The sequence below is a fragment of the Thamnophis sirtalis genome, unplaced genomic scaffold (assembly GCF_051295495.1).
Source record: "Thamnophis sirtalis isolate CommonGarterSnake01/CBP01778 unplaced genomic scaffold, rThaSir2_p1.2 scaffold_8, whole genome shotgun sequence".
NCBI lineage: Eukaryota > Metazoa > Chordata > Lepidosauria > Squamata > Natricidae > Thamnophis > Thamnophis sirtalis.
In genome coordinates, this window is record NW_028261388.1 from 36,869,470 (window position 1) to 36,882,969 (window position 13,500).

At 40.2% G+C, this 13,500-nt stretch overlaps 2 protein-coding genes across 6 annotated transcripts in view; one reads left to right on the forward strand and one right to left on the reverse strand.

Annotated features, from left to right (window-relative positions):
• PROS1 (protein S) overlaps positions 1-5,598 on the reverse strand; it is a 32,838-nt gene extending 27,240 nt beyond the window's left edge. The window contains exon 1 of the mRNA XM_014059174.2: positions 5,070-5,598. Within this exon, the coding sequence (XP_013914649.2) occupies positions 5,070-5,154 (85 nt within the window). The 5' untranslated portion in view covers positions 5,155-5,598. The remainder of the gene's footprint in view (positions 1-5,069) is intronic.
• Positions 5,599-9,141: 3,543 nt separating this feature from the next.
• Positions 9,142-13,500, forward strand: part of ARL13B (ARF like GTPase 13B) — a 49,294-nt gene continuing 44,935 nt past the window's right edge. For 3 of the 5 annotated variants that reach the window (XM_014059179.2, XM_014059176.2, XM_087721463.1), the window contains exons 1-2: positions 9,142-9,279; positions 10,995-11,158. In XM_014059179.2, the coding sequence (XP_013914654.2) occupies positions 11,100-11,158 (59 nt within the window). In that variant the 5' untranslated portion in view covers positions 9,142-9,279; positions 10,995-11,099. Of the gene's footprint in view, positions 9,280-9,316; positions 9,496-9,534; positions 9,729-10,994; positions 11,159-13,500 lie in introns of those variants that run through there. The other 2 variants (XM_014059177.2, XM_087721462.1) reach the window with 2 other exon arrangements.

The window sequence follows — 13,500 nt, forward strand, 5'->3', positions numbered from 1 at the left end:
TGTGGCACCATCCATCCTTTTATCACCCGAAGACCCACTAACGAGTCCCAGCTGCATTGTCAATCTTGCATCCCGAAAAGACTCACAGAAGACTTCTGCTGAGTCACAGCAGATAACCCTATCATGTATCTTACTGTACCAAAAGAAATTTGAAATCACTGCTTTGTTTCTTCCTTTTCCTTTTTTTGCTCACTTCATTTCGTCTGCCCTCCTTTTCTCCCCATTATCTTTATTTTATTTCTATTTTATATTAAGAAACATAAACCCTAATTATACCAAATAAACCCTAATTAAAAAAGGAAAATGACAACAGTTCATTTTATAAGGAACATGTGTATAAATTTGCATAAAAATAATAAACAAATAAAATTCAGAGACTCCAAAAGCTTAAATATTGGAACAAATCCAACAGGGTGACACTCAAAGATATCAACTGTAATTCTCCGGAGTTAGACAAGTCAACTCACCACATACCAGGCACATGTGACCACTTTCCATTGTATGTGTTATATTATACCATACACAAGTATGACTTGCTAGTAATTATGCAGAAGTTTGCAGCTTTATTCTATTAGAAATTGTTTCTAATAGAAATAATTATTTGCTATATAACTCTGTTGCCTACAGGCTACAGGCTACTCTGTTGCCTACATTAAGATTTTTTAAAAAAAATATTGTTTCAAATAAAGAAGTAATTTAGATGCAGAATGTGCATTTTTCAAATCAGTAAAACCTAGGCAACCTTATTGTTGCTTCGTTGTTACAAAAAATAGACCTCTTTTCTTCTGAAAGTGCTAAAACTGGCAGAAAGAAAGTAAGAATTTCAGCAATTCTCCTTTGGTGAGTTCCTTTGCCTATCATAGTAAACAGCAGAGCAGAAAATCCTTTTGATTCTAAAGTTCAGAGAAAGAATTTGAATCAATGCATACATAATCCCTCAAGAGGCTTTAACGTTACAAAATCCAGATCTTGAGAACACGCCATAGCTTTTAAATGTTTCAAGGAGAAATTTTATCAGCATATGTTACTCGGGGAGGGCGGGGGAGAATATCTGTGCATCTAAAAAGTAGCTCCTTAAAGCTTAATACAAGTATTACAACATATGAATTTTGTGAAGTACAATCTCCTTTTTATTCTTGATGTAAAAATATTCTTTAGAAATGAACAGTGTACAATTTTCTCTTTTTATTTTATTAGATGTAAGCAAGGATACAGAAGTTATCTACATATTTAACAACCATAGTATTACCGTTTCGACTTTTGTAGTATTATAGATTTCTACTTTATCTCAAATATAAATTTCTATGTCATATCGCACATTCTCCATATGGGTAGCAACTATTTACTATTGTTCAGTTGCTCAGTTGTGTCTGACTCTTCACAATCCCATGGACCTGATCACTCTAGGCCTCCCTATTCACCACTGTATCCCATGCTCAAATTCGTGTTCATTGCGTCAATGACATCATCCAAACATCTTGTCCTCTGCTGTCCCCTCCCCCTTTTGCCTTCAATGTTTCCCTACATTATGAGACCACTCATTTTCCAATGAGTGCTTTTATAACCTTATAATTAGATAAGAGAATACAACTTATATAGTGAACATGATAACAGTAGCTCAATGCTTGTGTCTAAATGCTACTATGCACGGGATTCAGCTTCAATTATTGTATTCAATTATTGATGACATTTGAATGCCACCTGACTCCCAAGATCATTGAATGGCTTTAAAAATCATCATAATTTGTGAAAAGATAAAATAAGCTATATCCATAAGGGCCTACTGTTTTAGCATGCATCCAAGCAAGTTAACTTTTACCAGCCATTTTGTGGTAATGCCACAAAACCTGCCTGTCAACTAAAAATATCACAATGCTGGTGACAGAAGTAATCTGTACACCCACAAAGGAAGATACAAATTTAGTTTAGTAAGATTTTCAACCAATGAGTTAATATAATAATGAAACAAGTTGCCCCAAATATACCCTTGTTTGATGTCTTTTTATATTGAGGTTGTGTCTGATAATAGCCTTGATGATTTAGTTATAAGTTATATACAAGTTATAACTTATATACAAGTAGTCCTCAAATTACAATGACCTTACATAGTTATGACAAGCTGAATGAATGGTATTTATGAGCTTGAAGTTCTAACTATTGCAGCACTTCCTCCAATCACGTGATTGCCATTTGAAAATTTCTTGCTGGCTTCCCACAAGCAAAATCAATGGGGAAGTTGCAAGTCACTCCCATAAATCTTGTGTTCCATAGCAACCCCTTTCCACTCATATTCCATAGTCATACCTGCCAGTAGCTCCAGACAGCTTGTCCATAGTGTAGACTGCATAGTGACTATCTGCGATGCCCACTGAACTGACTGCAGCTATCATTAACCAATCTGCCCCAGTGGCCCATCTTCTGTATGGAGTTTCTAAGCACAGCACTATCCCACATCTCACAACACTTGTACAAGTGCCCATGCTCCTGCCTGGGACTCCCTTCTCTTCTGCTTAACAACACAGTTCTCCAACCAAGACTGCTGGGATTCCCATGCTAAGTGATGTGGTCAAATAACATTATGATTTATGATTACATCACTTAGGAATTCAGGTCCTAATTGCCATTGATACCTGAGGACTACATGTATGGTAATATAGCTTACCTATAGATGTTCACTCAATTTTATTTCATGGAATGGCACTGGTAATCAGGAAAATAATCACAATTATAGTATATATTTCAATAAAATTTTATAAAATGAATTTAATCCAAAGCCATCCCATTTTCCTTAAACCTATATTGTTTTCATCTAGCCAATTAGGCTAGACATAGATATCTAGTTTAAAGCTTATTTAGAACACTCAGCAGGCTAATTAGATTATAATAAACAAGATCTGATTGATTTGACTTCTGCTTGATGTTGATCTTCATTCCTAGGATATTATTTGACTTATGCAATAAAGATAACTGCAACACCTTTGGACCTACCAATCAATATTAACAAAAGGGGACAAAGTTTTCTCTTGAACATTTTCTTACATTCAGCTGTGTTGACAATTTGGTAATCTCAAGAGTCTGTAACTAAAGACTATTCACATGAACATTCTGTATTAAATCGTGGTTGTATAATGGATCCAAAATTATCCACAGATTGGAAATTAAAGTGCATTTCAAAGTTTCAATTGATAATTAACATCCCAGAACATGATGTGAGCAATACTTTGAATGCAGCCCTCACTTAGTTAAAACAGTGGGTGAGATCAAAGTAGTGATAGGATTTGGCCCATGATCTATATAGTTTATAATTAACTACTAAAGAGTTATTTACAATAACATATTCATGGTCAGACCAGCATACAGCATTAGAGACAGTTTCCTGTTATTCTTCCATATATTTACATGATGTGTATATTATATTTATATTATATTTGTATTATATATAATTTTTTTGGCTTTTTAACTAGTTTGTTCTACAATTACCAACAACAGATCATTCTAGCTTTTGCTGCAATTTGACACTAACTGATGCTGCAATCTCCATCATCCTTATACTTAGTCTGCTTTTACGGTTTTGTTTTGGCTACTTGAAAATCTGACAACAGGATATGTCACGGCCCACGTGCCAAGCCTGAAGCAGTTCTGAAGGACTTCAGCGGAAGTTAGATTTGTTGTTCTTGATACCATAAGATTCTGAGAATTTTGGTAAATAATAGGATGAAGTATCTCGGTGTCCTAGTTAAATCTGTAAAAGTCTATATGTTCTATACCTACAGTTTGTTGAAATTGTACCTAAGCATGAAAGTTTTTGGATTACTAGAACATACTTAGTTATGGATTTCTCTTTTTTTCTCTGTAATTTATTTGTGAAATTGTTATGGAACGAAATAGGGAAGGGGAAAACAATCAAAACTATATTACACACTTAATGAAGGAAACCATGGGCTGCTAATGAATCTGCTTTCATCTGCTAATTCAACCTAAAATTAAGATATTGATCCTTTCTGTCTTATCCAACTCTCCAAGGGACAGCAGAAAACTATTTAGGCATGAAATCTGCTACCCCTAACTCTTCTGCCTCTGTTTCAAGTCCACACAGTCACCTGATCCCCCCCCCCCAGGATAATGAGTAATAAACCTAACTTTTTTTTTTTTTACATCTAGAGGCTGCCTTGAATTGTATGAGAATAAGGAACACACCATTACCATCAGACACTGGAAAAGCTAAGCATGGCTTAAGTTTGTGTAGGATTGGCATGTATTGAAGACAATGTTGTGAGAAACATGTTTTCAGTTACTGAAGATTACTGAAGATTTACTGTAGATGAAAATGACAAAAGGTCCTTTATCTCTAAACAGACTGCATGTATTATTTAAATGTATTTGTGGGAAGACAGTAATCTTAATTTAAAAAAAACCACAATTGTCATCCTCTACATAAAATACTTGTTTAAACTTTTCATCGCAGAACTAATTGTAGTTTGTTTAATACTTTTTATTTTTAATATGATTTCACAATACCCCAAATGCCTCCCCCCCTTTTTTTGCTGGGGTTAGATTTTTTTTTCTCTCTCTCTCTCTCATTGCAATGATAATTACTCATTCTCCTATAGTTTGGCCTCATTACAAATATGGTTGCTTATGGAAATGGAAAAGATATTTGCTTAGCAAAAACCAAAAAAGCTATTTCGGATCCTGCAGAGTTTAAGGGCACATCAGAATCTCTCGGACAATCCTGGCAACAAGGAACCAGATCCACCTAAGCCTGCGGTGCCATAAACTAGAACAACGTCCCATTAAACTCCGTGATATTTATTTCATTGAGTAAACGTGAAAGTAATCAGGTTGCATCCCTAGGAATTCGAAGGGCAGATAATTATTTTCACAGAAAAGACTATACAGTTTGTCGGTATAGAATTCTTCCCGTTACTATTCTTTACAATCTCTTCCAACAGACAGCTTGAAGAAAGAAAGCACAAAACAAGTCCAAATTAACTAAACAAAAAAACAAAAAAACGCAAGCCCCACTGAAACTCTTATCGAAAGATGGAAAGCGGACCAATTTTACTTACACGTCCTTGCCTCCGAGAGGGAGATCGCGATCGTTGTAATAAAGAGGCAGTAAATAAGCAGGCAAACAATGTCGAGGAGTCTCATTCTGAGAAGCTGAGAGTTAGTAGGCTAACTGGATCGGTATATCTTCTTTCGGAGCTAAGAAGCGGATGCTGGCATCTGCTCTGTGTTGAGTTGCCGTTTGGTTGTTCGCACGATGCCGGGAAGAGAGGACGGTGTTCTGCCCGGTTCTAGTCCTCCTGCGGAGCGGGAGGGAGAGGAGACTGGTTGGGGGATGGCCTCATTCGAAGGCAAGACAGTTCCTGGAAGCGGTCCTGTCCATTTCAAGTGGTGGGTAAACAGGAAGGCCGAGGGGAGGACATTATGGCACTGGCCCAGAAGCTGCTGAACCTCCCGGCGGGGCTGGTCTCGCTAACCGTTTGCTCAAAGGGACCCTCTGTGTGTGTGTGTGTCCTTCCGTGCGCGCGTGCGAGGGAAAGAGGCAGAGAGGAGGCGAAATTGCCTTTTTGGTTGCGTTCTTCTCAAGGCTCATTGCCAACAACACAGAAATGGCCAGTTCACCTTCAACTCATTCCTCCTTCCAAAATCAAAGCTGCCCTTTGGCTGTATTTGCATAGCGAGCTAGAAACGAAGCCACCAGAGTTTTAAGCACGCGAGATCCCAGCCTCTCTGGCTAATGCTGCAGCTCTGCTTTATGTAATCTCCAAACAATTGATTTTGCTGAATAGACAAATGCATATAATTTTTTGGAGAAAGTGTGGTGATGTCCACTGTTTACAGTACATAATGTTGCAATTTTAATGTAACAAGGCTTTTTGAAGACTTATCTTCCAAAGACATCAGTGAATTGCTATATGTGACTTTAAATGAATTGTTATCTAAGTAGTTCAATCTTGGCTTTAATTACATATTACAATTGAATTCTTACTAGACATAGCTTATTGATGAACAAGAAAGAAGTTTGCATGGCATCTTAAGTGACATCTGTTAATGAATCCTATTGACCTAAAAAAAATCTAAACAGACACATAAACTTGTATTACAATGCTGCAGTCCTACGTGGACCAAACGCTAGAGAAATCATGACCCAATGGTGAAGATGCCCACAATTTTTTGTGGCCAAATAGTCAGTGAAGTATCTGCAATTCTTAAGGCAGCCATTTTGGGAGAGGGGGGGGGTCTCAAAAGAATTTTTGATAGACTGCATGGAGCTCCTTTTTTGTAGCCCTGATGTTCAGATTTGAACTGCAACCAGTTTATTGACATACACTTTCATGGATTGGAATCATTTTGCCTCTTTAAGACTTTGATCATTGTAGAAAGTATAGAAAAAGGGCAGGCAGACCCAGGGAGCACAGTCTAAAATTATCAGCCTGGAGTCTTTACATTCCCTACTTTAAGTCCAACTTTTCTTAAATTCCATTCACTCTGATTTGGTGTGAATTTGATCCCGGGCTGTTAACTGACTAGATTCATCGGCAGTAAAACTGGAACAAAGTGTATACTTGGTTCTAAGCAACTGACAGAAAGCCTCAGTAGTAGCTTGGCTGATAAAGGTAAAGGTTTCCCTCGCACATATGTGCTAGTCGTTCCGACTCTACAGGGGCGGTGCTCATCTCTGGGGGTGGTGCTCATCTACATTTCAAAGCTGAAGAGCCAGCGCTGTCCAAAGACGTCTCCATGGTCATGTGGCCTGCATGACTGAACACCAAAGGTGCACGGAACGCTGTTACCTTCCCACCAAAGGTGGTTCCTATTTTTTCTATTTGCATTTTTACATGCTTTCGAACTGCTAGGTTGGCAGAAGCTGGGACAAGTAATGGGAGCTCACTCCATTATTCGGCATTAGGGATTCGAACTGCCAAACTGCTGACCTCTCTGATCGACAAGCTCAGCATCTTAGCCACTGAGCCACATCCGAAACGGAAAGCTAAACAGGGAGTTCCAGGGCTTTGGTTACACTAGGAAGCTGGGAAAAATTGTCCTGGAAAAAAGCAAGGACAATCAGTTTTGTAACCCTGCTAAGATAAGTGCCAATTATATTCACAATTAAAAAAAATACTTTCTGTAATAGGAAATATTTGTCTGATAATTGTTTTTACAAAGGCCATTTAACAACAGCAACAAAAAACTTCAGTCCATACAGGAAAATCCATTAATTCAAACTTAAGGGCACAATATATACACAAGCTTTTCTGATCTCAATAAAGGCAACTTAGTAAACAAAACAAAAAGGGAGTAAAGGTTGTGTGGGAAGTTATCATCCAGCCCTCTCCCAGAAAAATGAAATTCCTAGGAAATATTGAAAAGCCAGAATATTTCTCTGGATGTGAAAAGAAAGAAAGAGTTTTAAAAGACAGAATAGTTGCCTGTAGCTTCCTGCCCATCCCCACTGGACCATTGAGAAGGCCGGCTAGTCCCTTTTACATAATAAAGACTTATCCACTGCAGCTGCAGGGGGAAGTAATGTTGGAACATTACTCAACTGATCACATGGCATCTGAGAACTCATCCATACCTGGATTCAAAACACAGCCTAGAGAGTAGCCCCTGCATGGCCCCATGGGAGTCTGACAACCAATCAGAATACATTTCTTACACAGGAACAGGAAACAGAGAGGTGGGACTAAGCAGGGTATAAAAAGCCTAGCAAGCCCCTCCTTCAACCCATCTCTTCTTCTCCACCAACATTGAAGAATGTGATCACCTTTTCTGTTCAGGGCTCAAGCCATGTGGCCCTGTCCAACAATAAACCATCTTTCCAAGCAGCCTCCATGTCTCCAGTGTCTTTTTCCCCACTTGGAGCCGAACCCAGAACGACATTTCTTTCAACAGTTGTGAAAAAGGGATAAATATAAAAGGTTTACTTTACCAAAATACACATACATACATCTGGTGAATATTTTATACATTCCAAATCCTTCTTTACTATGAAGGCTAGTATGCAAATGATTGTAAATAATTCCATTGTGAATTACGACATTCTAATTAAATGTAAGATAATCAAATATAGTGCATATAAAATTATGCAGTAGTCATAACTCCTAAATAAGCTAGATATTGGTGGTGGGATACATTTCAAGTTATGATAGCTAAAATAAATGAAGAAAGCAAAACAAGTAAAATTCATACATTTCTGGAACATTTATCATTTCTAATATAGTAAATTATAGCTTATCAAGATAGCTTTTTTTGTAGAGGGGAATAAAGCATGCCTAACTGCTAGGGTAGCTAAAGTTATTTTTGTTGTCTGATTCAAAATAAATCTTTCCTCAATCAAAAATTTAAGGTGCTTAAAACAGAAGCAGAACAGTTCTTCAAATGGCACCTGAACCACTTCAGAATCTGTTCTTTTTGTAATCCCACATGGGTTAAAGTTAAGACCTCAGAAACATTAAAAATAATAAAAACAAAAATGTTACTAGGTGAGGCTCCTTCAGAGTAGAAGTAGCAGAGTGCTCTCCTGGAACTCTTATTAGTACTGGGTCAAGAATAAGTGATTGAAGTCTTATTGAATTACAAGGAGCTTGGCCTTTGGTAGGTGGTCAAGGATCAATAGTCCTGTAGCTCCTACTCGGTCTGTTCTCCTTAAGCAGGAAACATTGGAAATGTTAAACTTCTCCAGATCTGTGATCATGCAATACACTACCAAATTATTATTATTTTATTTGGCGATCATTATTTCAGAATGAGATTATATTAAATCTGGCTACAGACAGCTTTGTAAAATCTCCTGATTTTCCCCCCCTTCCTCGGTCACTTTTCAGGAGCGCACGCGCATAGGGAATAAAGCAGCAATCCAATTCAAAAATTCCAGGCACCCGTCCGTCACTCTGGTAAATAAATCCCGCCTCCTTGCGGGAGCCGTGATTGGTGGGTGCCATCAGTCAAGGAATCCTTCATTTGCTGTTTTCTTTCCACATTTGCGGTCTTCTCTCTCTCTCTCTCTCTCTCTCTCTCTCTCTCTCTCTCTCTCTCTCTCTCCCCCTCACTCCCCCTCTTGTAGCTAAGGGAGACCGACGTAGTTACGCGTCCTTCCTGCGTACGGTTGCTATCGGAGACTAGCCAATAAGCATACTCCGGGAGCATCACGTGAAGACGTATAGATAAACCTGCGAAAACGGCGCGGTCACGTGACTGTGTAGAACGGCCGCCCCGAGAATCTATGGCTACTATAGGATTTCTCAGCGACGGGGAGACGAGAAGACGGTCAGGAGGCCCTCGGGGGCGGGAGAGCTTTGTGAATCTAATTTAACGTGGGGGCGAGGGAGGCGCCTGGGCTGCTTGTTAGAGGCCGAAGACTTGGCGCATTCCTTTTTTTCTCCCCTCTGGCCAGCCTAATAAATCACTGTAACAGGGCAGTTCTCATAATTCGGTCCGATTCGTTCAGTACTGGGCTGCTGGGCACCGCTGTTATTTGTTCTGGTAGGGCAGTCATTCGCGAATCCAAAGATTTGGTGGCGTTGAATAACTGTCCCCGTCCGTGCGTCTCTGGCGCGTGAACACGCTTATGCCTCGGGCTTATGACACAGGAATTTAAAATGGATTATGAAATGCAATTAATATTTATGCTGCTTTATTGGAGAGTACAGCACATCGTAGAATATAAAAGCAGAAGCAGTAACTTTCTAATTTAGGACCAGAGCTTACAATTATTTGTAAGTTTTGTATAGCCAGCTCACAAAATACACTTTTGGGGAGTTGTACATATTCAGTCTGTAAGGCATTACAGTGTTTTTTTAATTACAGTTGTATTGGCTTATATTTGATGTTGTACATAAGGTGTCATGAAACACTCATGCATGTATGAAGTAGGGTTGAAAAATTAGGTGGCTCAATCTGACAATAAACTGCAGAATGAACTTTAGTTATGATTTAAAAGCCATCCTTGATCCATGAAGCTCTCTGATTTTGCCATGTTCCTTAATCATAAATAAATAAATCTATTGCTTTTATAATTACTGGTTCTACTTCCAGTGCTGTTAACTACATCTTTAACTGCATTTTTTAAAAGCCACCTACATATGCTCCATTAGAAGTTTTGGATACATTCTACAAATCAGCCTACAGCAGATCTTACACCTAATTTCATTCATGTCTTAGAAATAATACATGTCACAATTGGATGCATAAAGCTTTCATTTCTTTTTAGAAATAACACTATTAACAATTTTATGATGCGCCTCTCCTTTTTTAAATTCATTTATTACAGAATCACCTACTTTATTATGTATTTATATTAAGGAGATTGTAAAGTGATTCTGCTTGTTATCAGTCTTTCTGATAGTGGTTGTCTAGTGTAACAAACCAGTGCTTGCTCAGGTGTGTGACTGTAGTATTAAAATTCTAGGAAATATTATATTTTTTGTGTTTAAATCACTGTCAATTCTTTATTGCCTACTTTGAATACAGTAAACTTTAAAAATATATATATTTTGAATTTATGGCCCACTTTTCTATCCATTTGACAATAAAGAAAGCTTTCATTTTTTATTCTATTTTAATTTATTCAACCTGTATTAGTTGCACTTTTCCTTTGATTTGTTTAGTATTAACATATATTAATATTTTACGTTCTGGGAATTCTGGGAATATTGTGTTTTTGCTGAATGTAGCTTTTACAAATCCAATTTTTGATTGGATATTCAGTCAACTCCTTGGTTAAAGAATGGGGTAGAAAACTATGGCTATATTGTTTCATATGCATGCTTATCTAAAAATTGCTTATCTTGCTTAAAAGGTGCCTGTGCTGCACTCTGACTGTAAATATAAGATTTTAAATAAATGTGGCTCCACAAAATAAAGACTCATTGTAGGATAGTGCTTGATATGATATAGAAGTAATGAGATTGGTTTGGAAGAATAAAGTTACCAAGAACTTATTGTGTATTCTTACTCTCCCCTTTCTTTGTTTTGGTAATAAGGCAATATTCAAACTGATCTCTTCAATCCTGTATTGAATATTCTGGAATTAGTCAATATACCATGCCTGCAGTTTATTTGGTGCTCTGAATGGCTGTTGGAAAGGAATGTACAGTCTGATGGCCAATTGCTGCAGCTGGCTAAAACGGTGGCGAGAACCCCTCAGGTAAATGACCAGGCTTTAAAATACTCAGTTTTTAGTAACTTTTAAGATTATCGATGGTACAGCAGGTATGAAGATAGATAGATGTTTAGATGTTTGTTTAGATGTTTATTAACATTTATAGGCCGCCCTTTTCCCTGAGGGGACTCAGGGCGGCTCACATAAAAATCAGGAAGGGGAATACAAACAATGACATAGACACATATAGTAAAAAAATAATAAGCAACATTCATTCATCATTCGGGAGGGGCGGCTATCTTTGTCCCCAGGCCTGACGGGCTAGCCAGTTCTTAAGGGCTGTGCGGAAGGCCTGGACGGTGGTGAGGGTACGAATCTCCACGGGGAGCTCGTTCCAAAGGGTCGGGGCTACTACTGAGAAGGCCCTCCTCCTTGTAGTTGCCAGCCGGCACTGGCTGGCCGATGGAATTCGGAGGAGGCCCAATCTATGAGATCTAATTGGTCGCAGGGAGGTAATTGGCAGAAGGCGGTCTCTCAAGATAGACCTGTAATTAATTCATTTTCACATAGAACAGACCAAGGCAAAGTATTATCTCAAATATTATAAGGAAGATTTTCTCTAATTTAAATTAATTATGTCCTATATATTTTTAAAAGTGTAGTTGGATGCATGGAATGTTATTGATACATGGGGGGGAATGGGAATGGTGGAAGTTCCTATTAAGGTCAGAGGGAAACAAAACAAAAGTATATTGTCCATTTTAAGATTATGACATTTCTTTTTGTGCTTTTTGCCTATTCTGTTGGCCATGCTGCAAAGACCTTACATTAGGCATACTTCAGTTATACATTGGCCCTATTTATAGAGAACTAGGCTTATGTGAAATTTTTTTGAGAAGACTGAAAAAGTAATGGAAAGGAAAATAGCCATAAACAGTTAAGAGACAGCAGCGGGGTCTGTTGGTAGCTCATCCTATAAAAAGGCAATTTAGCCTAGATGGCTAATAAGCATTTCAAATCATTTAAAGTGATTTCATCTTATTGAATTTACTATACATTAGGATGAGAAATTTATTTTGCATTTTCAATGATACTTTATTTACTCCACAACTATCCTTAAAGGTATTTTACTGAAGTTTCTGTTATCCAAGCTTTTTTGATTTTGCTAAAGTTTGTGGATCTAGACCAGTGTTTTTCAACCTTTTTTGTGCAAAGGCACACTTTTTTCATGAAAAAAAATCACGAGGCACACCACCATTAGAAAATGTTAAAAAAAATTAACTCTGTGCCTATATTGACTATATATAAAGTAATTCTAGGGCCTAGAAGACAGAAAGGAGGACCCAAGCAGTGAGGGGGGGAGGGGAGGGTCCCCTGCCCGGTCAGCTTGGAAGGATCTTTCCCTGCCCAGTGAAGGTTGAAGGGGCTGCAGGAAGGGCTAAAGTGACATCCACGAAGCTGATCACTCCAATCAGGGAAGGGGAGCGGCACCTTTGTCCCATCCTGAGAAAGCCCCTGGCAGCCTGGGCTGCCTCTGGGTTCCCCTCCTCCAGGGAAGGGAGCATTGGTGATGGGCAGGCGGCTGCCCGGGGCAGTTTTGGAGAGCGAAGGTGAGGACCTCCTTTGTCCAAACGGGGATCTCTCTTCCGCTACCCACACCGCCAGTGGTCAGCCTCTACCCCCCCCAGCCCGCTTCCCTCCCTTTCTTCGGGTCGGGCCGTTGGAAGGGGCGGGTTGGGCTGAGCCGGGCGGCGGACGAGACTCCTTTCTCAGCCGCGCAGGGCTCCTGGCGGACCCTGGCCCCGCGGGACTGCAGCTCCCTTGGACGTTTGAGGACGAGAGGGGCGCTTTGGCCCTGGTAGTGGTCCTTCGTTTATTCCCTGGAGCCGTCGGCCGGGCTGGGCATCTTCGGCTTGAAGCCAGCGAGAGGGCCCCTGTGCCCCAGCGGAGGGCGGGCGGGCTGTGGGCTCCCGGTCCCCACATCAGTTTGCCTCAGTTGGCGCGGCTCCAGGGTCGCTGCCTGTCAAGCGGGACATCAGGTCGCGCGCCGCCCCTTTTGCTCCAATTCGGGGCGTCCTGTTCTGTCGAGGCTCGCGGCGAGGCGGCGCTCGAAACCTGCCACCGGCCCCGAACGGAATGCGCCGCGCGAAATGTCTCCCCCGCAGCTCTGGCTGTCCAGGAGGGCGGCCGGTCAGACCCAGCGCGGGCTCACGTACGGCGCGGCAGCGGGAGCGAGCAGGCGGGCGGCAACGGCGGGTGGGGGGGTCTCCAGCCCCAGAGGCGCTCGCGGGGCAGAGCGGCATCCCAGGTGCACCACACGCCCCGCCTGAGCCACACGGTAGTTGGCCGGCGTGGAGGAGAGAGCCAGCGGGGCGAGGAGACAGGAA